The sequence below is a fragment of the Eurypyga helias genome, unplaced genomic scaffold (genome assembly GCF_000690775.1).
Source record: "Eurypyga helias isolate BGI_N326 unplaced genomic scaffold, ASM69077v1 scaffold2818, whole genome shotgun sequence".
Classification (NCBI taxonomy): domain Eukaryota; kingdom Metazoa; phylum Chordata; class Aves; order Eurypygiformes; family Eurypygidae; genus Eurypyga; species Eurypyga helias.
This window is the reverse complement of record NW_010264775.1, coordinates 44480-71725: the sequence shown is the minus strand read 5'-3', so window position 1 is coordinate 71725 and position 27246 is coordinate 44480. Positions and strand designations below refer to the sequence as shown.

At 40.5% G+C, this 27246-nt stretch overlaps 1 protein-coding gene across 1 annotated transcript in view; it reads right to left on the bottom strand.

Moving 5' to 3' along the window:
• GLP1R (glucagon-like peptide 1 receptor) overlaps positions 1 to 27246 on the bottom strand; it is a gene marked incomplete at its 5' end in the record, with an annotated part of 61442 nt that overhangs the window by 10310 nt on the left and 23886 nt on the right. Inside the window, 6 exons of the mRNA XM_010156481.1 lie at positions 63 to 132; positions 4407 to 4467; positions 12279 to 12438; positions 13980 to 14133; positions 17651 to 17757; positions 20372 to 20481. Of these exons, the coding sequence (XP_010154783.1) occupies positions 63 to 132; positions 4407 to 4467; positions 12279 to 12438; positions 13980 to 14133; positions 17651 to 17757; positions 20372 to 20481 (662 nt within the window). The remainder of the gene's footprint in view (positions 1 to 62; positions 133 to 4406; positions 4468 to 12278; positions 12439 to 13979; positions 14134 to 17650; positions 17758 to 20371; positions 20482 to 27246) is intronic.

Sequence of the window (27246 nt, the reverse complement as noted above, 5' to 3'; positions counted from 1 at the left end):
TGAACTACAGCCATGTGCACATCTGCTCTTTGTACTGTGTTATGTCCGCGCCCCATACTCACCCCAATGGCGATGAGAATGGGCAGTCTGATAATCAGCCAGTAATTCATGTTATAGTTTCTGGTCCAACAACTAGGCAGATGGCAAAAAGAGGAATACAAGGAAGAAAAAAGTTTCAGTCCATTACTAAAATCTCTCGCTTTTCATTCTGTCACAGCAATGCAGATAGAAAACAATATTGAAGACTAGATACCAGGAAAGCAGATCATGCTGACATGGAAACAATGCAGTTGCTTCTCAGAAACACTGAATGCTTTGTACTATTGCAGCTCTCACAATCCAACTGGATACTACTCGCCTGCCTTTCTTGCCCACTAATGGCTAGATTTCCTCTACAATTTGCTGTGAATGATCGTGAAGATTTACACTATTAAAAACAAGGTCGTATTTTGTCATGTGGCTGAGAGGAGAAGGGGGGATATCTGTGAGTCAGATCTTTCCTATGTGCTTCCTATCTTAATAATTCTATGTTATTTTTTAACTACTCTTCCATCTCTGAAGCCATCTTATTATTTAGCTCTTAGTTCTTTATGACATTAACTACCATCACTTTTCTCCCATCAATATTTAGATTGTTTATCTATTTTACTTTCCCTTATTTTCAAAAAGGACCTACTAATTTCAACCAGGAGAAAGCAATTAAGGTAGCAAACTCCAGTTCCTTCAGTGTATACCTACAGGTTACAGGCCCAAAGGAAGTTTTAAAAATCAAATCAAAGCAAGCAAATCAAAGATGGGAGCAATAGTTCCCAACTGAGCCGTCTGCCAAGCAAGTAACATGCTGCAGCCAATATAATACTCCATTCTCCCCATAAGTCTCATTTTAGTTTTCTTAATTCCTGCATCCTTGACCAATATTGGAGAACAATCACAAGAAATGTGATGCCTGAAAGCCACTGTTTAGGATCACTGGTTTGAAGTGAACTTTACACTGGGGGGTTGTACAGCTAGTTCATTTGGACCACAGCCAGCCACTCCTGACTGTATGACGGACCATGTGTGTGCACAATGGCCCAGTGTAGGGCCACGTTCACATACCACTTCACTTGCTGCAGTGACAGCTTTCTTAATGTTTCCATGAAATAACTTTGCTGGTCTCCTGCCGTACTGCTCAGCATCACTCAAAAGCAACCATTATCAGGAAAGTCAACAGGTTGCTGAGCTACACAGGCCGTGAAACATAAACTATGAAACAGCACTGCAGAAAACATAGGTTCTTTCACAAAACAGGCTTCTCTTCATCTCCAAATCTCATCTACCAAAGCATACATATGCTCAATTTTCCTTAAGTTTTCTTAACAGTCCTATAAAACTTTAGCTTGCTTGATGGAGAGTAAACCCTCCCCAGCCTTGTAGTGGGACAGTCAACTTGAGAGAAAGTAGCAAACCGTGCGACATGTGGTAGGGGTCCGTGCTACAACAACACACCCACGTGCACTCACATACCAGAGAGAAAAGTGAAGCGGTCTGGCTGTGGCAATTCCATACTCCCTTGAAGGTACTGCAAGCCTGAGAAGGGCTCAGGATTTTGTTTTTCCTTTCAATTTCAGTTTAATGCATATTACAAGCATATTATTGCAACCAGCAGCTCTAGAACATATAATTCAATTGTATTTTAGGTACTGGAGAAATTAGGTGTACGTATTGTGTGCAGTCGGCGTATGTGAGCTGTAACAAAAGAGCTTCTTAATTGGTACGCGTGACTGAGACTTGGCTTCATGGAGCCTTGAAAATTAATTTTATTTGAACCCCTCAAGATCAGTGGGATAATAGGCATGGCTGGAGTGAAGTTCTAATTTTCTGACCAGCTTCAGTGGAAGCACAGGCAATTTTAACGTTTCCTGACAATGACGGAGGCTGAGAAATGATTCTTTACATTAACTCTGCTACATTTGTGTGTGTATTAATTTGCTTCCCGTGGCACACAGCAGTTTTAGCTACTCCTAAATTTATATAAATATGTGAAATAAAAATGCCCTTACAGCCCAATTAAAGTGTCACAGCTATTAAAGTGTCAGGAAAATAAAATTGATAGATCTGTGCATGATTTCTTGTCCATTTGTGCTTTCTGGGATTGCCACACTGATAAATACACCAACATCTATTTTCCTGCTCAGCACCACTCAGAAGATGCTTGGCAACTAATAATCTCAGAGCCACGAATGGAGAATTGGTTCAGGGAAAAAAATGCTACTGAGAAGTTTCTGCCTGTGCTTACCAATCTGGTATTCTTATTCTAAAAATGAAAACACTGAATTTTTACCTTGAAGAGGTACAGCTGAATGGCTCCATTTTTTAAAAAAGATTATAGTCTGGCTGTCTTGCTCCCATAAATAATTTCAGACAGAAACAAAAATGTGCAAGTATCAGCTCTTTAGGCACAGTTTGGTAACTAAGAAGCACAGCTTGCCTTGAATTTTATTTGTAATCTAGATAAAGCCTATTTCAACAGCTCACTTTTTAAAACAGCAACTGCTTTCTGAAGGAGTTTACACTTACACACGTAAGGGAATCACAGAATCGTTTTGGTTGGAAAAGACCTTTAAGATCATCAAGTCCAACTGTTAACCTAGAACTTCCAAGTCCACCACTAAATCATGTCCCTAATCACCACACCTACATGTCTTCTAAATACCTCCAGGGATGGTGATTCAACCACTTCACTGGGCAGCCTGGAAGAAGGAGCCAGTCTGCAAATAAATCTTGCAAGCTTCAGTCCTTCACTCAAATGGCTACGTTCACATGGCTGCCTCAAATTCCCAGCCCTGACCACCTTTACTTCCAGTTATTCCTCATAGCCAGGGAAGTAGTTAAGTTGAAAATGAAATTTACAGCCCACTGCACACCCATGGTGACAGTGCTATAGCAAACAGCATGACAGATACCCCTTGGCTGCTCCAGCAAATGCCCGCCCAAGGCACAGAAATCTTGCCTTTCAGAGAAGCTGCTGCACGTGGTTATTTATTGCTGTATTTTACAAATATTTATACAAGATTAAGAAAATTCAATAAGGTGAAAAATTGCCTCTTTTAAGGTCCGCTGAAGGCAGTGAGTGACAGTTTTCTTTAATAGAAAACATAAATCGGCTCTGAGCACCACATAATGCAGGAGGCTCAGCAGGATCACTTTGAATACATTTTCTACATCAACGGGAAGATATGACCATGGAACATCGCCTGTTCAAAGGCTGTGTGTTCTCTGTACCTATTCTGATAGTTTCAACAAAACTTGCAATACATCAGGATGGCCACAATTTTGCTACAGAATATTATCAAGTCAACCTTGAAAAGGAAAGTCCTATCATTTCCAATCCTATCATTGCTTAAGCCAGGAAAGGCAGCTTTGCTTGAATGGATGGAGTACTATGAAAGACACTAAAAAACCAAGCTGGTTCTTAACACTCATGAGCACCAGAAAGAATATCTGGGGGTGGCTCTTACTACAATGAATTTTCACATTGCTGCATCTCTCCAGCAAGGACTGTGGTTGGGGAAGCTGGGGGAAGGACCCTCTACAAAATTTCTGGTTGGGATATTTGGAAACTAAGTCAGAGGAAGACCCAATAAATAGTATATTTAGAATAAAAAAGAAATAGCATAAATTTTCTTATTTCATCACAAAGAAAGCTACCCAAATATTTCCAGGCTGACACTAAGCAGAGGAAGCTAATTTCCTCCTTTTTTTTTTTTTAAATGGAAACCTAACAAACAATAATGTTATTTGGTAAATAAAGCATATATGTATATAAAGGCAATTTTTTCTAAACAGACACTATGGTGAAAGCATACAAAAAGTATTTTATGTTTTACAGCAATCCTGTGTGCAATATAGTTAACTTCAGCAAGAGTAACGTAAGCAGGCAGAGAAAGTGCCTTTATTTTAAGAAGATCTAAACAACGGAAGCTTAAACAAGAACAGACAGTCACATCTTTGCTGCTAGGCATAAGCTGACCACTACAAATTGCAGGCAGCATTCTGTGGGAGGGTTTTGCCTTCCTCTGAATCGTAACTGTAAAGGCTACTGCCAAAGGCACAGTATCAGGAGTGGTCTTGGTTGGGTATGATGACTTCTACTGTTGATACTGTAACCACAGAAAAACAAAACATACCTTTCTTTGACCTGTAAAAGGATAGATTCATTCAGACATGCAGAAAATTCTGATCAGAAAGACGCATATACTCCTTTCTGAAACGTTATGCAAGACCTTCAGACAAAACAGAAGCAATTACGTGAAGTTTCTGCACATTGCCAAAGCAAACCACGATGAACAGAAAGCAAACAATGACCTGCTGGTGCACACACACAGCACAAGTGAGGTAGCTAGAAAAATCAGAACTAAACCAACCCCTCATCTTCATAAAGGTACTTGACAGTTCCCCAGAGGATAACAAACAGCATTGGCACACCTGGGAAGAAAGGAGACAAGATTGACACTGACATTAAGAGACAGGGAAAAGCAGAGGGTAGGACAAACCCCCCACATAACGATGAGCAACATAATTAACTGGTGGCAGGGTTGCAGCTCCTACCCAGCGCAGATGGCTGTCAGTGGTGGGAGGAGGAATCTAATCTGCAAGAAACTACTACAGGTAGCTGATTTTGCCTGGGCCCCCACTTAGCTCCTAGCAGCCAGGGAAAATGAACAACACACCATCACCCACATGCCTAGCACATACCAGCTTTTCTGTGGGAAGTTTCACAGATGGGCCAAGGGAATGAAATGTCTGGAAGCTCTGCTGGCCTCTGTATTCATGCTAGAGAGGAGTGCAGTGCACTCTGATCCTAACCTTTGCATCCATGTTTCTGCCTGTGGGTCAGCCACGTTGTATTCTGGCAGCACCAAGCTCAGGCTCTCTATTAGCATCAGGGCTGGAGCACACTCAGCCCCATGTATCCCGAATGGCAAAGGGGAGTGTGGCACATGACCCATAGCAAGTCTGCTCAGGCATCCCCCGTGGAGAAGTCCCAAGTTTGGGCTGAGGTACTGGCATGGACTTGAATGGCTGCAAAAGACAGCAGATGCATCTGGTCTTGATAAGAGGCTTGGTCCTACACTTAGCTGACAGTGCATGTGCTACAATGGGTCAGTCTATGTGGGGCATAAAGGGAAAAGAGAAAAGCCAAATAAGGCTGGCAGTCATTACTTGCTTTACAATGTCAAAGGCTCTCAAATGAATTTCTTTTTTGTATGAAATGCCTCGATCTTGAAAAATAATTTTAAAATGCATCTACCAACCGATAGTCAGTACAGGGACTGCCAAAAAAGGCTCACAAGGAAGGAGAGTATGTTGAGACTTAAGGAGCAGGATGAGGAATTTCTGCCTAAGGATGGATCAAGATGGTCTAATTCCTCTGTGTACCTCCTTGGACAGTGTCCGATGTTGCACATGCATTTTATGGGAAGGGCAACATTTGATGTGCTTTGTTAGTGCATACTTAAGAATCAATATAGTAAGGGACCATAAGAACATCAGTGTTCAACAGTAAGCACTGCACAGGGCAAATACACAGGTCTTGACAGCAGAAGCCACAGGGGAACTGGTGAGCTCTTGCAGTCTGAAAATCGACAAGCAGTTATTGTAGCGGGTATTAACAGTAAAAACCTTGTCCCTTGTTGTACCGTATTCTTTCTCTACTATCAGAACAGCTAATCAGTACAGACATGAAAGACCCATTATTCTCCTTAATTGATTAAACAAAAAAGAAATAAAAAGCAGCAAGAAAAAAAGATTAGAATAATAGAGAAGGTAAAGAATTAAGTAGACATTATTGGGACAAGTGGTTGAATATGTTCCCTGGATCCACCTGACACGCAAAGTACACAATATTTTGGGAGCAAAGTTACTGAGAACTCTGTGCTACATTGATAGTGGCATATCAGATTGAAAACAGGCTCATTGCAAATCACTTTCAAACACAAATGAGCCTTTGGTTCATTGAAACTAATTATAGTTTGAATTATTTCTTTCTTAACTTTGCTGAGAATTAAGACGTCTTAATTTGAAACTTACAGGATAAGACATGAACACTGAGGGCACAAAAGCTATACGTCAGTGGAGGGAACTGATCTATCACGTGTTAACGATAACCATTTGTGAATATCACCATGTTCTAGATAAATCAGAAATCTCTCCATATTTAATCACATTACTTGACATTTGAATTGAGAATCTGTTATTGTCTTTGAAAAGAGCCTAGCTAGACAGCGGCTGGTATTATTGAACTGCATCAACATCCTGCTATGCAAATATTATACCAATTAATAGGCAGCATGTACAAGGTGATGTGTTCAACATCCTCTGCCCACTCCCACTTGTGATGCAGGCCCTTTGTGCTTTGGTGTTGCGACACTGTCAGTCACATTATTTTCCATGCTAATAATGCACGGTTTAATCTGAGACACCAAGATTTAACAGTGCAATACAAGCATGTAGGCTTTGAACACCAGTGCAAATTCTACATGGATACCATCGGATAGCTACCAAATTCACAAAGTCTTGTAAGAAATGGGTGGCTCTGAAAACTGTCTGGGAGACACCCTCAGCAGATGGAAATGCTTCCAGTGTTTCAAAGCCTTAGTCAAGATCTAAAGAGGAGACTGCCCCAAGAACATTCCCTAATTCACCTCAAGTAATTGTAGTTTGCAAGGATCACCAAGACTCTTCATAGGTTAATTTACAATCCAGATAACTAATTAACCTGCATTAACTGGCACAAATGCAAATACTATCCTGGTTACTTCACTCAGTCAAGAGAAATTTGGCTGGCTTGAGCAGGCAGTGGAAGCACACTGTATACAGCTCCTTGAGTAAACTCTACAGATGACTGTCATTCATTAACAGAATCAGCATTGTATTCCAATCCTAGGCTCCCAACATGCAGCTCCTTGGCTGTCTTTGAGTTTCAGTCTGACACCTCTTTCTCTCTGTTTAAAGAATATCAGATATCCAAGAAAAAATTCACCCATTTATAGGATGCACTTACTTAAGCTATAGGCTAAACTCTTTCTGTTTTGCTTTCTGTCATGCAGAATGTTCCAAGGCTGATCTTTTCCCACATTAACTGACCACAGGAAGGTCTCTGAATCCTTGAAATGGTAATATCTCCTTTTGTCTGTACTGCACCATTGCTGAAGATGCCAGAAACTGCAACAGCCTGCTGATAATAGCCTTTGCCACGTTAATTCTTGCAGGCTGATAACTGACCAAAAATCTTTGAACACTACACGGTGATTATGAATCTGTCAAGTGTACTGGGAAATAAGCATCCTGACAGCTCAGCTAATAAAGTTCAACTTCAAATGACAGTGGACGCAGCATCTGAATTACAGGCTGCGATAATAATATGTACTATAGATGACAAGGAAGTAATGAAACTGCCAAATTAATATCTTTACACCCCACTGCATGAATAAGCAGCACAACCTACTTATTTTCACTCTAGGTAACATATTCTACACCTGGCCAGGTGTTTGCATAGTAAGGAAAAAAAGTTGGAAAACCAGGCATTATCCAGAATTACAATAGGATGAGGCAGGTAAGAGCAGAAAGCTGTGAGAAATTCTGCACAGGACCCACCATTTGGTTGATTTTTTCACAATGCTCCACTGTCCCTAATGAGCAGAGAAGAGAGCAATTCGTGGAGCTGGCTAATGGAAGTTATCAAGCCCTGATAACAGCATGTAGAAATCAGTCTCTTCACTTAATGAGTCCGAGATATTCTGGTAACAGAACAGAAAAGCTCAGGCTTGTTCCGAGAACACCAAGTGGCAGTTAGCAGGAAAGGCGTCACCAGGTGGTGCTATTCCATGCCATCTTCTTTTCCTTACCTCCAGGTGCAAGCAAATCTTCATTCTTACAGCCACACAGTATTTCGAGCTTTGCATTGTACTACATTATATGTAAAGGCAGTTTCAGGGAAGAAAGGTGTATGAGGAGCAAACGAGGCTCCCCTCATCCTCGCGTGCTGATCAGAGACTCTTCCCGAAGTAGATTTGTCTCTGTAGGACCAGAGCACTGCCATCCTGCCGAGACCCCTAAACAAGGACATATTCTGAATGCAGCATTTTAGGACTGGTGGGTTTGTGCATAGGCTCAGATCTGAGATGTAACCTGACATCTCTGGTTTCCACGTGGGGAGAAGTTTAACCTCTCAGAGAGGGTATCAGGCACACAAACCAGGAGGACACTGAGGCTGTCGGAACTCCAATCCTCCTCTTTCTCTCAGGAACCATCCAGGATGGTCTGACCTCATCAGGTGCTTGGCGTATGAACGCAAGAAGTATGTGATGAGCAACTGAAAGAAGTGATAAGTAAATATGACAAGATGTAGGAAGAGTAAGAGCACTGAAGATGTGAGATTAATTTTTTTTTTCCTTTAAGATAGGAAAAGCACGCAACGGTTTAATGCAGAAGACAAAGAGAGAAGAGAATGAAAAGAAACTCCTGACAGATGCATTTCCTACCAAGATCAGTCTGGACACAGAACTTATTTTCACATCCTTGTCTGAAATACAGTTTTCATTTGGAAACAGACAAGAAGTGGTTAGTGCAATGAATGCATCCCACTGCTACTCTGAATGCATACTGGGCTTCAAAAAGAAGGTTTCTTACTGGCTCTGTTCCAATCAGATCTTCCTTCCAATCAGGATGTAGATTTTGACACCCTAGCCAGGCTTCCTGCCTTTAATAGCTTCATTCCCTCGAAGTATTCTTCCTCAGAGCAAGTTTGATTTGCCAAGGCTTGGAAGAAAGGGGTTTATTTATTTTTTTTTTTTTATGGCAGTTTTCCTACTGCAAGGGCAGCTGGGTGTAAAATTGCCATAGGAGCTTAGAGAACGTTTAGCTTTTTTATTAATATTTTTGTTTTAGCCTTTAGTGCTGAACACTGTCTCCCATCATTCTTCCCGTCTGGATGTCGTACACAATCACTGTGGGATGCTGCTGTTTTTTCCCCATTCCTCCCTCCTCCCTGCTTCCAAATGTGAACAGGTCCTTTTCCCAGCAAAAGCTGCTGAAACATGCATCCAGCAGCATAACAGTATAAACTGTTCTTCTCTGGAGACTACTTGTACAGCACTGACGCAGCTGCTTGAAGTCAATGTCAAGCTCAGTGACTCTTCACTTGGGCTCAGACACGATGAATGCTGAGTTGGTGTCCTGGGCACTCTGATTAAGAGCAGCCTGCACATCCCGAGAAACAATCAAAACAAAAAAGTAGTCATCATGATCTCCATAGTTACACTCTTTTCTTTCCCCCCTTCTTCTGCAAATGTTTTGTTCTCCCTAGAAGGGGAGATCTGTGGGCAAGGATTTATCTTATGCCAGAGGAAGGAAGCACTATGTACCAGCAACGTATAGCAACAGATTTCTTTTCTGCAAGCACTAATGACTATCTGAATCAACATCCTGTTTAGCTGCTGTTGTGCTGACCTCCAGACTAAAGGGAATAACTCATCTACCTGCTCTGCCATTAGCCTATTAAAAACATTATTTGTTGATGCTGTTATTGTTTCTGGTTTGTGTTCGGGGTTTGTTTTTTTTTTTTTCCCCTTCAGCTTTGAAAATGGCATAAACCATTGTTTTAGCAGTAAGATATGTGGGACTCGGGGTTGACACAAATATATGAAAGTATGCTTTTACAAAGAAAAAGAAGTCATAAGCAAGATATTTTCCACATTAAATGAAATAGGAAAAATATAACACTGCCATCTCAAAGCCTAGTATGGCATGAAATCTTGGCAAGGAAGTGACCATTACAGGAATGCTGTTACCTCACAAGTAATCAGGAAGGTTTTAGAATCCTATCAATATACATGATGTCAATATAAATGACTCTCAGTTTGCAAAACTACATTAGTTTCCTCAGGTCTATCAAGATTTTATAACTTTTCTAGCTTTTGCAAAGTACAGTAACACAAGATAAACAGATTTTTCCCCTTATACAACACTTCAACAGCAAAGAATAATTACTCATTTGTACTGATACTAAATGAACTACTCTCTAATAATGTTAAGAACTGACTTGAAATTATCACATAACCAAAATATTTGGAAAATATTTATTAATTTTTCTTTACACTCCTCACTGTCTGCTAACTGGTCCTAGGAAAACATAGATTGAGTTTCCCTTTCCATTTTTTGAATTGAGATGAAATTAATTTGCTCTAGTTTCTTGTTTGTTCTGAGACCTTTTTGTTCCTTGAAAGTAGTACAACAGGGCAAACATCATGACCAAGAGTATGTGCAAACACTGAGGTAGACAAAAATCCTGAGAAAAACACACAGTTTTATTGATGTGTACATTTGAGAGAAGTACAAGTGCAAACATATGTTATCGCACAAGGGATTGCAGAAGCTATTCAGACAGCAAAAACAATACCGTATGGTCTGTGAGTGATCACAATGTTCAGTTATAATTAGAAGAAATAACAACCTGAAATTACTAACACCCACTATGTTTGTGAACAATACATACACGAAATTTTAAAACATAAATATTCATCAAATGATGAGTAATGAACACGTTAAAAAATTACCCTGTAAGAGAACAATTCTTTAAGAGAATAAAGAGTCAGGATATCAAATCAACTCCAACAATCAGATGGTTTTTTTTGGTTCTAGCTTTATTTTTACCGTTGATAAACTATTTTGAAGAGTAGTACTCTCTCAGCTCAAACAGGAACTTACTGTCTCTCAAGCCCCAGCATTACGTTGAGGCTATTGTGCCGGCCAACCCACAGCCTGCCCCCCACCAAAAAAAAAGTCTGAGCATTACATTCAGCAGAAAGGCACTGGTGAGTGACGTGAGCACCCAAAAAAAAAATGGAGTTACCAGTGAAGAAGCAAGGAGTGGAGAAAAATCTTCATATCTTTCCACTAGTTAGAGACACAACTGTTACCTGGTATAACTAATCTGGGACCATGGAAATAGCACAAGCTTCTACATTTGAAGATGGAGAAATGCTGGCAAGGTTTGCACATGCAGCCATGGCCAGAATAGTAAGAAACTGTACAGATGAGGACTGAATGGCATGGGAAGAGCTTTTCTAGGAAGCCTGGATGAAAACCCTATATACAGTGCCAAGTTCTGGCATTGCCACTCATTTCCACAAACTCATCCAAAAATTCAATATACAGTAGCAAAACTTCCATTGTAAAGGAAGAACAAAACCAAAATAGAACCTTCTGTTGCTGCCTTCTGCTTTTGCAAGAGACAAACTAGAAGTGATTCAGATCAAAAACATCCTATCCCTTACTCATAATACACCACAATACCCTCAGGATTTGGCTAGATAAAATTTTGCTCTAATTTCCATTTCCCCTCATGACCTCAATAAGTGCCTCAGGACAGGTCCCCAATTTTTTTTTTTTTTTAATTGAGGATATGACTATTCATAAAATACGATGAGAACATAAATTTTTCAAATATTATATAAGATGCTCTTGCATTTGATGCATGTCCTACATGAAACAACAATAGAAGATATAGAAAATTTTAACTAAAATTTTCCAGCAGGAAACAGCATGCTAATACTTGCATTTATATATTCCCATCAATATGCCAGAAAGCCTTTGCTCCTCATATATCACTGGTTCAGTAGAATTGGATCCTTCACAGTAAAGTCATTTATATGCATTTTATCAGAGAAATAATTTGCTAGAATATTCACAGTTGGGAAATCCATATAGAGAGAAGAACAGTCAAAGCAATTTAAATGTTCAAACTAGTCTCTGTGAAAGCACTTGCAGTATTTGCTTGGTTTTATTTTCAGCTTTCCAAAAGCTGCCTGATTTCCACTAAAAGGATAAGGGGGAAAAGAGGAAGATAGAGAATAAAATAGAAGCATATAAGGGATCATTCCAAAAATAGGATTAATCTTGAACAGTAGTGTATTTTCAGACTATCTGGACAGTGAAAGAATCAAAGCTTTAGTAATTTCTTCAGAAGGTGACTCTGGTTCAACCAACTGATTTCATGGCATCACAGTCCTTAATCTCAAGCACACACATGCCCATGGCACATGCACTCTGACCACTCTTTTGTCCAATAATCATTACTTGACCTGCTCTGCCCACATAACCAACCCAACAACTCCCGGTCAGTGGCCTCTTGTTCATCAGCCCCTTTGCATCACGGTAGACATAATATTTTTTTTGTATTATACCATCTGCCCGTGCACGGAGCCACAGGCAAACATATGGAAAGATTGACTTACCCCAGCCAATGCAGAGATAGAGCCGAAAAATCCTCTGCTCAGAAAAGACAGAAAGTACCAGCAGCGTGTACAGGTACATGCCTTCCACCAGCAACCAGTAGTAGTTTGCAGCCACACAATACTGCATCATCACAAAGACCAAGCGGCAGCTGAGTGATTCCTGTGACGGGAGAAAGCACAGCCCACATGAATGCAACCGGGGTTGAGAATGAAAGGATACTAACCCAAAAGACTGGTTCTCTCTCCTACTCTTGTTCCTCAAAACAACACTTGCTAAATAAATGACATTTGAATACTGGAGGGACAGGAGCCAGTCACAGGGGCTATACAGAGCAGATAGATGCTTTCAACATTCCTCCTTTAAAAAAAATGTAAATTACATGTTCTGCATTTTCTCTCAAGAAGCAATGCATTATAATTTGACAGGTTCAACAGAAAGATGAAAAGAAGTGAAAGGTACTGTATGAACTTCACACAGTGAATCTTTTATCTTCCCCCATATTCTATTCTGCAGCTGAGAATTTCTCTATTAAAGAGCAAATAGTGGATGCCATAATGTTGACTGTTTTCCAAAGCAAAAGATTTTTGATAGAACAGCAGTATTTCCCAGTTCAGCACATTTAAGTGCAAAATCTCTCATGACTGGTAAATTACAGAGAGGTTGTCAGCAGGGCTTTAGATAAGTATGAAACCTGATTACCTAATTAATATATCCATCAGATCTGATGAAACCACTATTGGATAAACCATGTGTGAAAGTATAAAGCCTAGGGTTTTTTTTTTTTTTTGGAAGGAGGGAATCACTGGCAATCCAATGCAAACATTTTCAAACTACAGAAGATATGTATTAGAATGTTATTTTTTGCCAGTTGATACACTGCAGATGAGAAGAAATCAAGATTCACTGCCTGGTATTAGCGCTTAAGCCTTTTGCAGAGCGTCAGGAAAGGATGGGCACTACACAAGCATCAGAAGACATACCCTTTACGACCCCAACCCTGTTTTGCAGCAGCAACACTGTACCCATGTCTACAATCGCAAGAGCTTTGTAGATAATGAAAATCCCTTTCTTTGGTAATTCAAGTACATTTTGTATTCCAAATCTGAAGGGGGAAAGGCATGCTTTCATCATATTCACAAAAGAGCTGTATATATTCTCCCTTTGATTATAAGTATTTAATTAGCCTGTTCCTCCAAAGCTTTTCTAAATGCTTTCAAATTTGCATTTTAATCAGATGCTTCCCTTTTTTCTGTCATCAACAGATTATAAAGATCTTCAAGAAAGACCAGCTAATTTAGTCATTATACAAGATGGACAGTCCTATCACAAAAAGTGCTGGCTTAGGGAAATGAACGCCTTCTTGTTACTGCTAGAAGAAATGAACCTGCAGCAGGGGAAGAAGACGTGGGCATTTGTATATATATCAAAAATCCCCCTCTTCATGTTTGTTTCCTCTGCCTAGCAGGGGCAAGCTTCCCACAGGCAGAGAAACATGCCATGGTATCAACTGCTTCCCTGTCCCAAGCCCAGGGTGACTCAACCACAACCGCATATGTTGCGTTACAAGTTTCAGAGAGACTCTGTGGACTGAAGAACAGCATTTTGTACAGCCCTCATCGTACAGCATGAAGTTACCTGCTGTCACACAGACACACCAGAGCGATGACTCAATCCAAAAACACCCCAGTGTCTTCCCCTACCTGAAAGGAGATAAGTCCTTCCCACTGGTGCTCTTGTGTGGCTGTGCTGTACATCCACTTCACCACTGAGTCTTTAATGAAGATGGATATAGCTCGAAGGATGAAAGAGGTGAAGAGGTTCAGGTGAATGTAATTCCTTGTGCAATGCAGATGTCTGTGAAAAGGAAGAACCACTCATGATCCACTACCTATGTAAAAGGTGCAACATCACACATGGGACTGAGAGAGGGAACAATGAGCCCTCCTAGAAAGCAGGAGGTACCAGAGGAAATCCCATAACTTGAGAATGGCTGCAGGGATTTCAAACTGTCTTGCAAAGAAATCACTATCAAGAAAGACATTCAAAACTTCAGCCTTAGGTGTGAATGTTTGGGGGAAGGAAAGAGACCAGTGCATAAGGAAAAAAAATACTTTCAAAGTTTAAAAAGTGTAAAAATAAAGTAATTTTCAGAAGACAAATCTGAAAGGACTAAAAAAAAGTCAAGTTTCACATAATGCTGAATCTAATCCCTTTGAATTGACCCCAACGTCACTGCACAGTTTTACCTTGGCAAGGCTCAGGACCTAGTGTGCAGTACAACTTCTGGCTGTGCTTAGACCCACAATGAAAAAACATCCACCTGTAAATTACTGCTTTGAACATGAGAAAAATCTGTTTTCAGATTGCCTCCTGGGGAAATTGTAAATACTTTCTGAAGAAAAAAACCCAGAATTTTCATCTCTGCATTCAGAATTAAAAACAAACCAAAACTCAAACAACAACAAAAAACCCAAACAAACAAAAACCCCACACCCAACAAAACAAAAAAAAGAAAAAGAAAAAATCCTCTTGAATTTCAGCAGCCAGCTGCAGAGACAATAAAATTGCTACTTGTCAAAAAAGAGCATATTAAAGAATAGCAAAGAAGCTGCAGTCACGTAAATGGCATCCAATGGCAGAATGCTGCCAATGTTTTACCAGCCTTATCCAGAAACATTTTTCTTCCAGCACTGCCAAGGCACACACTTTGCTTCAAAGGAAGTTACACTGTGTATGAGTCTTTGTTAATCCTAAAAGATATAGGTAATATATGGTAAACATCAATTGTTCCAGAAAGAGTTTCAGCAAACTTACGCTTTAAATGTCTATTTTTACTGCTCTATAAATTTGGGAAGAAAAACAGACTTGGTCTGAAAGTTAATGGTTTTCCACTGAAGAGGAAGGAAAACTTTTTTCCTTAGGTCAAACAGAATTTTTTGCAGCACTTTTAAGTCACAGCTTATTTAATAATTTGCCTATGATTAATATTTATTTTCCTTTAACTCAAAATTTATTTGTTGCTACCCTTCAGAACTGCTACACATTTAAATCTGATTGAAGAAATTATGTAAATTAACCAATTGAAAAAAATAGGTTGCAAGTAGTTACTGGGTGTTTCTGCTACAGGCAATGTAAGTTATTCAGATTGTTTCAGTCATGAAGTTATGGCCCTAATTCAGCTTCCATCACTGAAATTACAGACTTTTCTTACATTTCTTTCAGAGGATGCAGAATTGGACACTAGAGATATATTGCTTACTCTGTTGTATCATTATTAGAAACAAATGCAAAAGTTATTCTGTAGTCTAAGAACTTAAAAAAGGCCTTCTTATTACAGAAGTGGAAAATACCAGCATTTTGGTGCCACTGAATTAGATTTTGATCCTCATTTATTGAGGTTGCACAGCTACTGTGGAGAGGCCATGTACGGAGGTTCCAGTCAGAATCCAGCAACTGCAATCCACGTGGGGGTAGGTCTTATGTATTTCATAAAATCCAGGACCAAATTGTCTACAGACAGACAGTTTAGACAGGAAAGCACAGAATGGACTGATGGCATAGTTTTAACAAGGCTCTCAACCCCCCTACCATCTCTTGAAACCTTATTTTCAAAATCTAAAGTACACACTCGTGTACACTTCTCCAGTCCCTGCTTCACTGTTAAAGGAAAAAATGCATAGGATCTCTCCACTAAAGTCATGGCATCAAAATTCCTTCTCTCCTACTAGTCCGCAGTGACAAACCTGCTTTTTGTTCCCTGCCAAAAGACATGTGCATCCTTCCTTCAAAAAGTATATGGTTGTGCTCTGTGACCTCTACGTTCGGACCGCTAAGATTACTCAAAAACTGTCATTGATGGGTGAAATAAGGAGAAAGCACTTATCCTGGGAGACATTTGGAGACTTCAGGACCATCTGGTGTCTTGTCAGATGAGTCCCAAAGTTGCACAGGTACAACATGTACAAATTATCACGTTGCATTCACAGAGGGTGAGCATGTGTCTGCATTTCTGTAGTCATTTTAAACCTCCTTTGAGATTGCTAGCCTACGTTACTCCACTGGAAGGAAGAAAGACAATACTGTACCAACGCTAAAATGTGTGGTACAATATTAGAAGGCGTGTCATTTTAGTTTTGGAAATTAGAAGCTAAAAGGCATAACTGATCTTGTTAAATATGTTAGGGGTGTAAACACATAGGATGGAGGAAAGGGGAGGGACTGCCTTGCTAGCGGAGTGCTGGCACCACAGCAAATGATCATTAACTGGCAGTGGCATCCTTTAGTCAGGGAAGAAATCTTCTTAAGGACCAGAGCAGTGAAGATTCCTGATCTGATTTCAAGTAAGGGTACCAGGAGTTGGAAAACTATACTTTTTTTAGGAGGCAACCTCATCAGCATGTAAGAGGGATGGTGGGACCAGGCTATATACAGCAGCAGGGAGCAGGACTTCATGGCAGAGGGACTTCCTCCCCACAACAGAGCAGGATCACGTCTTCGTGGTTGCTAAATATCAGTCTCCTGTGCTCACTAACTCCTAATTGCAGGGAAGTCTGACTGAAATCAATACACCTCTTGCATTTACAGAGGAAAAAAAGATCTCTCTCTGTTGGAGTCCAAAGCTTTTTGGGGTTTGGGGTTTTTTTCTTTTCTTTTTTTTTTTTTTTTTTTTTAACCACAACTACACAGTGCATCATTGGCCTGTGCAACCAAGGATCTCTAATTTTGATGCACTCCATGAAATTTCTTGGTGCATACCTGGGTGAACCCAATACACAAATATGATCAGGTGGCAGCAATTTATTTCACAGGAACTTTTCAAGTTTCAAAATTAAGTTCTCTTCCATTTGCAAAATAAATAAGAATTTCTCAAAATTCTCCAAAAGAGGAATTGTGTCAAAAATCCATTTCTTCACTGAAATACACCCTGCATGTGAGGGCTTGGAAATAAGCAAGACTAAGCTTTACGCTCTATGTAATTCCAAGCAAGGAAAGATGAAAACTTCTGTCCTAAATGTTCTCTCACACCACAGACTAGTGCCTCATCTGCAAGGCGACATTATGGGGGAATGCTGAGATCCCTCTCTTTTTCCATCTCTTCCAGTGGAAGTTTCATTGAAATAAAAAATATTTCAAGTGATAAAAAGCATCTGTTTCACACACTCATACAGGAAAGACTGTAAAAATTTAGGAATTTTACTTGCATTTTTGAGAATAAGTGATTGTAGGAAGGAACACAGAAGTGACATGTGAGAGAAATAATGAGGTGACAGAAGAAGGGAAAAAAATATTCAAATATTTGTCTAAATCTGAGACTATCATATAGAAAAACATAACACTTTTTCTCCACTCTCTTCAGACCTTCGCCAGTTACCTGAATCCAAGAAGAATGGCAGTTGCTATTACAAGGGCAGAGAAGGAAAGAGCATATCCAATGGTGTATATGATGGACAAATTCAGGAGCTGTTCTTCTGGTGCATCCTGAGAGCACATAAAGGAAAAAAGGAAAAAAAAAAATAAAAAGGGAGGGGGGAAAGACAGAGCTCATGGGCTTCAATTTTTTTCTCCCAGCTGCCTTCTAACTTTTCTTAATGATAACCAGAAGTCATTCTCCTACTGTCAAGTTTAAATGCACATATCAAATCAGTCCTCCACTTTTTCTGTATGCTCTAAAGAAATAAAAATTGATTCTTAATTCCCAAGCTGCTCCCAGGTGTTCACTCAAACAGTTGGCTTTTGCAGCCAAGCTAGAAAATAGATAGTGTGACATTATTTCATAACAAAGTTGGAGAGGCATGAATTACCACACAAGCAAGTCTCAAACAGATGGCAGGAAGCACAGACACAACTCAACCCGGCAGTAAAAATGGCAAAGCTGATGCTTTCAGACTCGAACACTTAAAACAAGTCTCCTTACTGCTGTAACGAGGAGGGCACTTTAGCTACAACTATACTTAGAAATAAAACAAGCCAGGTCCCATTCATTGACTCTGAGGCAAAGCGTGACTTGCATCATACAACTAAACTCTCTTCTCCACCCAAAATAGTCTCTCTTCTGCCTCAACTATGCAACCTCCTGGTAACAACCCATAGCCCATCATCATCTCATGACCTAGGTGTCACAGCACTGCCTGGGGGCTAGTGACCCGATGTGGGCCAGAGCAGAGGGAAGGCTCGCACCCCACTGACAGTCCAGGGCTGTGGCTCTCTTCAGATTCACTGCTGAAGACATGACCACTGAGACCCTTGCTGGCCAAAATCCTTAGAGAGAAGTATTTGAAAAGCTGCAGGCAGGTCTGACTTCTAACACAGACTTACTGCTCAGCCTCTGAGGCACATTCATATCTCTATTCTGGTTCATTTGTAAGCACGTATCTTTGTCTAAATAGACTCAGGCATTTACTTCTCCTTCTTCAAGCTGCTAATTCTGCAATTGACTCCCGAGACCTGTGCTGTACAAAAGAATACATTCATTTTACTTCAGAAATAAGCAGAGGTATTCAGATGTACTTTGCACAGCCAGAAGGATTTAAGGTGAACATTCAGACTGTTCCTCAGGGATTTGCTAGGTTAATATTTTAAAGGGAATGATACGAGAGCTGCCTTACAAAGAGAAAAGAAAACCTCTTCAGTATCAAAGCTCAGGCAAACCTGACAATTTAAAACATCTACACAGATCAAAACCACATCGTACACGTAAAGTAAACTATGTAATTTTATAAGGATTCACCCACAAACCCTTTGGATTTTGTTTTAGCAACAGCTGTAACACAGAAGATTTGTCAAAACAATCCTTCGTTCTCATGTACAAGATGCATAAAGCAAAGTAAGTTATTAGAGGGTTCTGTATACATCAGTTGGAAAAGGAAACATGGCTGTTCACATTTCAGGGATTGACCATGTGTGCAGGGTTTCAGAATCCACATCAGTTCATGGAAACTTGGAGGCAGGTGCCAAATGACCAAGTGTTACCATTAGGTATCTCTCTCCTTGGCATGTCCCAACATAGCTCTGGAAGAAACCATAATGGCAAAGAAGGAAAAGTCCAACGACCAGGTTTACACTTTGCGTTAGATAACGTGCTCTGCTGGGATACCCCAGAACATGGGACAAGGAATAAGGCTGCAAATTAAAGGAAAAAGTTAAATTTAACATACTTGGAGAATTAGAAACTCTCTCCTTTCCCATCTCCTTACAGTCTGCATCTATTTATCCCTTCTGAAGAACAAGGCACTGAGCAACGGGAACTCCAGAGGACACAGATACCACAGAATTTGGAAATTTTATATACTTGAACTATTTCGGCTAGCTATGTGCTAGTTCTCAGTACCCTGGGACAGAGAGAGTGCACTGAATTTATGTGAGGAAAAGCATCGCCCTTGGAGGTTCACAGCAGTGATGGTATCACGTGTCATGGGAACGCACACGGTGCGCTAGCTGACGCCAATGGCTGACAAAAATCCCCTGGAAATCCCTACACTCGCCTTCATTTGGTGCCAGGTGTCTCAGCTCCCTGCAGAGTATTAAGCACTAGGGCAAGAAAATAACACCGACAAGCCTAATTCCATTGTCCACAGCAAATTAAGGTAAAAAGAAAAAAAAAACCCCAAAACTCAAATAAACAAAAAACAGGGACTGCCCCCTGCCCAAAGGTGAAAAGCAAATATTCTTCAGTTCAGTTCATCTTAATCACCCTAATAGCTGCTAACAAGAGAAAGAGAACAGTCACTTTATTGTAATGATCTGCCAGTGGAAGAAAAGGCAAAGGAATAGCATTAGGTCACTCCCCCAGTCCATGTGGGCTGCAGTTGAGCCCCTCGCACTGTACCACAAGAGAAGTTCACTATTCTTGGTTCTCTCACATACATTTAAACCTGTTCTCGTCTACCCTCCACATTCCCCCTTTATTGAAGGGGAGAGGCGTGACGTCCCTTACCATTAGGTTCACCGAAGTGAGGCACCCCAGATGAATCCGTAAACATTACTTTGACAGGACAGAAATGCGTGGGCATCAATGACTATATTTTTTGCTCCCTTCTGTTCTTTTTTTTTTTTTTTCTAAACAACCACAACAGCAGGAGATGGAAACTCTTACCTTGTCAGAGGCCTCGCACTCAGACAGGTTCCTCCAGGGCAGGGTCGAATTCTCCTTCATCAGCCACGTCCCCTCCGGGGTGCAAAACCGGTACACCTGCCCATGCGGCACTGCCAGAGGCAAAACAAGCCATGGGGTTAATGGGAGGAGAGCCTGCTTTTGGGGCAAGGTGCGCAGAGCGGCCTGAGGCTTGGTCCACCTTCACCCATCACTCCCCTGGCTGGAGGGCGAGTCGCTGTGTTTCTGGGGGAGTGCTTTGCTTGCTCCCTGCCTGCCAAAGACCCTGATGCTGCTGCCCATCCTCAGGGCCAGGGAGCGGCTTGGGAGGACAAGGCTGCAATGGAACCAGGCAGTGCATACTCCAGGACAACTGCTAACTGTTCAGGAGCAACAGCAGTCTGAAATAGTTGCTGCCACCTTCGTGTGGATTTTACAATATGCATAAAATCCAACTCCCTGAAATATTAGATTTTAAGACACAGAAGTTGTGGAAATGTTAAAGCTCTGCTACAGAAATTCACAGGGAAAAGATGGCACACAAAGAATAAATGTGCTTTTTATTTTCCGAGATCACGCAGACCCAGAGACCTCAGACCAGGTATGCTAACACAAGCTCCCCAAAATGTAAATGCTTCTACAAACATCTGTGCTACAAATTGAAGCTGTAAATCTTTGCATAAGCTATCCATGCACTCTTTTTATTCCTTCTGTCTACATGTTTGAATAAGAAAACCAGCAATAAATAAAACACCTTTCTGAAGCAGTTAGCAGCTTGATCTTGTAAAAGCAGGTGTGATGATATGGCTCATAATAAAATAGCATCAGACTGAAGCACAAAAATAAAAGTACAAAGGGGAAGGAGTATTCGACCATAGTGTATCAAAAGAAATCCCCTCTATGCTGTCTAGAGTATTGGGGAAGTCTGACAACTTTTACAGCTGTACGTCAGCAACCAGAAGGTGCCCCTCTATCAGAGCATAGCTAGAGTAACGATGTCAGCTGCTTTGCAAACTAAGTTTCCTACTGATCACATTTCTGACCCAGAAAACTAAGCTATTCTATGTTATGAGGCTACCCCTCAAAAAGCAGTGCTGGGCCAATCCCTCAAGCCTCAATGTTCAGGAATAAATTTCCTCAATGTTCAGGAATAAATACTTAGAATAGTCTGAGGTATGAGAAGCCAAGTTAGGAGGATTCAGTTCTACTTGGGTATCAAAATACCTCTCAATTACAGCTTTTGCCCAAACCCAGCCTTGCCTGCTGCAACCTCTTCCTGTTGTCAGCTCCCTCACTACTGCAAACCAGAACTCATTAGAATTTAGAATTTCTGTTCAATGCAGAAATATTAAAACCTATTTGAAATTATAACAACCCAGTAGGCTATTTGCATATTAGTTGACAACTGGTAATTTGTTTGACAATTGTCAGTGCTAGACTAGTCATAGGTACTAAGTGAAGAATGATGTTTTAAAAAATAATATAGACATTCATATCTAATAAGCCATTTCAATAAGTACGCTAAATGGTAACTGATAATGGTTTTGCTAGGCAGTCTGTTTGCTATTGTAATTGGTGTACTCAGTATACCAGTAACAGATAATATAAAGATGATGTAAAATTTAAGTTATGCTTGGTGGAGGTTTTTCCTTACTATTAAGGATGTTTGTTTGCATATGTTTACACAAAACCAGAAGGAGAGATTAAGTCAGCACATGCAACAGATACATTCACACCCATTAATTGCTCTGAGCATTTTGGCACTTGCTGTCATTGCCTGCTGCCAGTGCCAACCACTTCCCTTGGTCAGGATGTTTCTACATTGTTAAGGATCTCATATCTGATGGAGGGCTGCAAGTAGGAAAGCATCATGTTTTTCCTCCGAAGATTAACGGTCAGCAAATGGAAGTAAGCCATTCAAAACATCTATGCAAAGTCAGCTCTAGGAATCAGAACAGTAAATATTATATATTAGATGCCAATGAAGGTGAAATCCAGGGGTTTGAAGTCCAGAGGGTCACAGGACTCAGAAATTCAGTCTGACTGCCAATTGCATGAGCTGTAACCAAGAAGTACTACACGACAAGATTTTTATGAGAAAATCTCACACACAAAGAAATTCCCCTATATTCTAAAAAAAAAAAAAAATCACCACCCAAAAAAACCAAAAACCACACCAACAAAAATTTGCTAAAGGAGAATTGATTAAAAAAAACCCCAAACAACAGCTTTATTTGACATTCTCTGAAACTCTCTGTGAATTTTTTTCCTCAGTATTTCTTAATGTCAAGGTCTAATTGGGATAAAAGCTTAGCATCACTGTATTTATTTTTTCTCCAAATCATCGTGACACATTTTAATTTTCTTTTTATTGATAACACTTCTTTAGAAATAATAAGGACGAAAATCTATTGTATGCTCAAGCCTAGCATAAATTGGAGAATGGAAGAGTTTACAGTAAATGAAACATGAAATTTGCCATCAGACAGAAAGACAAGGCAATTCATTCAGATAGGAAGAAAAACAAATATAGTGGAAGGTGTCCCTGTCCATGGCAGGGGGATTGGAACTAGATGGTCTTCAAGGTCCCTTCCAACATAAACCATTCCGTGATTCTATGAATGTAACCCTATTGCACTAGAAAAGAGAGTTCCTGCCACATCTAGGAGTCACAAACACTCAAACTGGACTGGTGGCTCTTACAGACCTCTGGGTAGCCACAAGCCAGCTGTGTCAGGCTGTCATAGCCTCACTGCTCACCAAAACAATGGTGTTCAATGTGGGACTGAGAGGCAACTAATGACAACTGGGCTTCCTGTATCCAGGAAGAGCCTTAAGAAGCAAAAGTATTAATCAAACTAAAAATCCAAATAGATGAGACTGAGTGTAAGAGTGTATACATCTGGTCTATGGAATTATTTATTAGTCAAAATGCTTATAAGAGAAAAAGTTAAAAAAGAAAACTTAGACTTCAAGTCAGCACTGAGGTGCTGGCTGATACATGGAGAGATGCTCATGAAAGAGTTGAGAGACTGCACAAACCACAGGACGAAGAGACCGTGGGGCTGATGTACTGCAGGCAGACAGTTATTCTCATGAATGCGAAAACAAGTCTCACTGTTGTGGAAATAGATTGTTTTTAGTTATGTGTCAAACACCACAGAACCCACACATCATTGGCAGAGGTTTACTGTAGGGACACACACCACAGCGAGACCTTTCATCCCCTGCAGCTGAGCACATCCAACACCTGCGCTGTGCAGGACCTGCAAGGCAAACCCAACCCCAGGTTGCTGGCACATTTGCGTGCTGCATGATTTGCCTCAGAAGCTCCCCCAAGAAAAGGAGGACCAGAAAGACAATCCCATGACCCCTGGCCTTCATACAGCACAGCTGCTCTGGGACGTGCCTGCGGAACAGATTCCTCTGGAATGGCAACTTTCTGCAGCCATTCCTGGTTTCTTTGTTTCCAAGAAGCACAAGGCAAACAGTCTCCATCTACTCATGCTCTGGGCAACAGGCTCCATCACAGGCAGCCGCCTGCTGCCACCCAAACACAAGAAAAAGGCTGCTAATAACTGGGAGCTCATAAGAGATGTTACTTTAACTGAAGGCTCTTACCTAGCTTTGCCTCACTTGAAGAGAGGGACTGTGGACAGTCTTCATGCCAGAAACTCTCCTCTGGTGTGTCTCCAAAGTAACCAATAAAAACATGAAGATTTTGATAATTTTTTTTCATTTACAAGCTGAATTCTCATCTTAGTGAAAGCAGTTCCACCTAATTTCCAAGGGATCCACTGGCTTTTAATTAGGGATGTTTACATTCAAGCACTACAAGTATCTTACCATTCCTACTGCTCAGAGGAAAGCATGTGGTTTGCATTAGAGCTATCCACAAAGCTTCTTAAAACAACTTTTTTATGTGAGCTTTTTATGACTCTCTCTGCGCAGCTGGTCAGGGCTTTAGGATGGCAGAGGTCTTCAACCTCCTGAAATGAATAAAGAGAGAGTATTCATAACATATTCTCTCTTTGCCATGGACCTGATCCAAAGCTCACCAGGAATCTCATTTCCTTCAACTTTCATATGAAGCCGTTGCTGAAAAAAATTCAGCTATTAATACATACGGAAGCAAACTAACAATGACATGCTTGGAGATTGCCTGTATGCCATGACAGAAGGAAGGCACGCACACAGCTTCCCCCGCAACTGCTATGAGATTTCAGCTTCTTTCTTGCAGGTGATTTAGTCAGAGGTGATTCACATTTGTCCATGTCTGAATTCTGCAGTGACTCAGGCCCTCTTACCTTTAATGCAGTGCAAATACCAAACATAGGATGATCAGCTTCAGTTCAATAGATCAGCATGATGAACAATCTTTTTTGAAGGTTTGAGTTGTTGCTGCCTCCTTGCTATCCTAACAATACCTTTTTTCCTGTCTTGTAATGCTTTTTGTTACCATATAGTCAACATTTCAAGTCACACCGATTATTACATTCTAGAACTGGCTATCAGTTCTTCAAACAAACAAACAAAAAGAATAAAATCTACAGGCAGTGCATAGGGAATCTGATTTTATTTAACCTAAACACATTCACTCAAAGTTGCACCACCTTTGGAACAGCAGCTTAATGGTGCCAGTTTATTTGAACAGTGCCAATAACACCTCATTAGAATTACATGCTAAAGCATGGATTGATGCCCAAAATGCTGTAAACTGATGAAAGACAGAGGAGACCCCAAGAGATAACACTGAAGTTAATAGCATCTATCTAGTTCTCTGATGAGGCTGCAAATCAAATCAAATCCTGCAACTAGCTAAATACTTCTATATAGAGAGAAAGTATGTTTTCACATGGGCAGGAGGCTCACAAATATTTCCTTATTAGTCCCCTTTTACTAGAAATAAAACCAAATTAAATGATTCCTCAGCTTATAAACAACCAACCTGATCTACATTTTACAACACCAGGGTGTCAAGGTCAGTGTGAGATAACTCATCCAAATGTCCCTGAGGATAAACTGGAACATTATTCATTGTAAAAACAAATTACAGCATGTCCTATCCAATCAATTTTATTCAAGCAGAGAGATGAGAGAATGAGAAGAAGAAGGAGAGAGACCGCAGTTTTGTCTGGCTGCTGTGTGTCAAGTATTATAGACCTCTCCTCAGATAATACCTATCCTCTATTTCCAGCGGTGGAAATGTTTTGGAAAAGAGAGCAATTTCCTTCGTGAAACAGGGACTCCATAGTATGGAAGTATCACAACAGTCTTCAAAGCAGACTGGTTTGTTCCTGAAATAAGCAACTTGTCCTTTGATGGGGACGACAATTTATCAGAATTTAGGAGGTTGTGCACCTATCAGCAGTTCTGTTCAGCTGTCATTTGGTGTGACGTGGGCACCACCCTCCTCAAAGGAGCCACTCTTAGCCGTAAAAGCTGCTGCATAAGTGTCACTCAGCCCCCCAGTCCTGGTGCTGCTTCAGTGAAGATGTTCTAAACCCAGGATTCATGCACTTACCGATGAGCATGCACAGCTGGAAATACGATACCAGGGAGCAGCCTGATCACAAAGCCTCCAGGGAGCAGGAGGAGATCCAGCCTGAGCTACTGTCCAAGAATCACATTTATCAAAATGCGCATTTATGCTGGGCTCACTGTCACGTCATCCAAAATTATATTACCTCAACAGGCAGCTTAACTACGAGTACTTTATTTAGTATCCCTTCCCACTACTCCTCCTCCCTCACAGCATATTAGTCATCCCAACTCCTTTGCTTTAGTGATGATAAAAAATATTGAAAAACACCTATGCCTTGCATTTTGCCTTGAAGGCAGAAAGGTTGGTGGTCACTTCAAGTCCTTGCAGCAGGAAGAGAACAATTTTCAGTCATATTTTAAAGTTTGTGTGAGAGGTGGGGAAACAGATTTGAACATCCCTACTGTGAATTTTCCTCATTACTAGTTCCTAGCTTGAAAGATCCAAGAAACCTTCCAATCTTCTTCCAATAAAAAAAATAATTACTGCAAAGAAGAGTGACAAGAGAAAAATATTCATGCACCCACAGCCCTACTAAGAGATGGATGTGAACCTACACAGACCTAACAGATGCCTTTACATGGTGCAAGGGGAGATGCAACTGAGTGAGTGCAGGCCATGCCACAGGCTGTACAAGTCCACCCTGCAAACCTTAGAAACCCCCAGAGCCTGAATCTTGTGCTGTGCTGTCAAAAACACAGAGTCAGAGACTCTGCATATGGAAATGATGCTGTCTGGAATCACACAAGGGATATTGCCTGCATATTAATTAATTCTTATTAAATTAATTAATTCTTATTTTAAAATATTAATGATGTAATGAAATTAACACAACAAAACTAAACATGTAAAAATTAGGAAGTGTTAAGCTAAAGCTGCTTGTGTGGGTTTTAGCTCCACCCAGTAACACTGTTTCTACGTACAAAGTCACAATTTTTTCAACAGAATCCACCGTTTTTTCAGGATACAGAATAGAGGGAAATCATTTAATGGGAAATCATTCATCCTTACCCTTGTGAGATGTCAAGTCATATTTAAGCATACTGAATCAAATCTACACCAAATACAGTATTTTCTTATTTGTATGGTGCCTTTCAAAGACCACCACTTAGCTCCTCAGTGAACACTAACTGCTATTAACTCATACATGGACACAGATGATCCAAAAAATAAAGAGCATATTCTAATCACATAGTAAAGACAGATTTATACAAAAAAGGAAATTGCGCAGCCACAGAACTTGTTCTGCATGGGCATTCCATTCTTCTAGTGCAGTGATCATCCTTGCCAGCTCTGCAATATCTTGCCTCACTCAACACAAACTCCCACAGTTAAT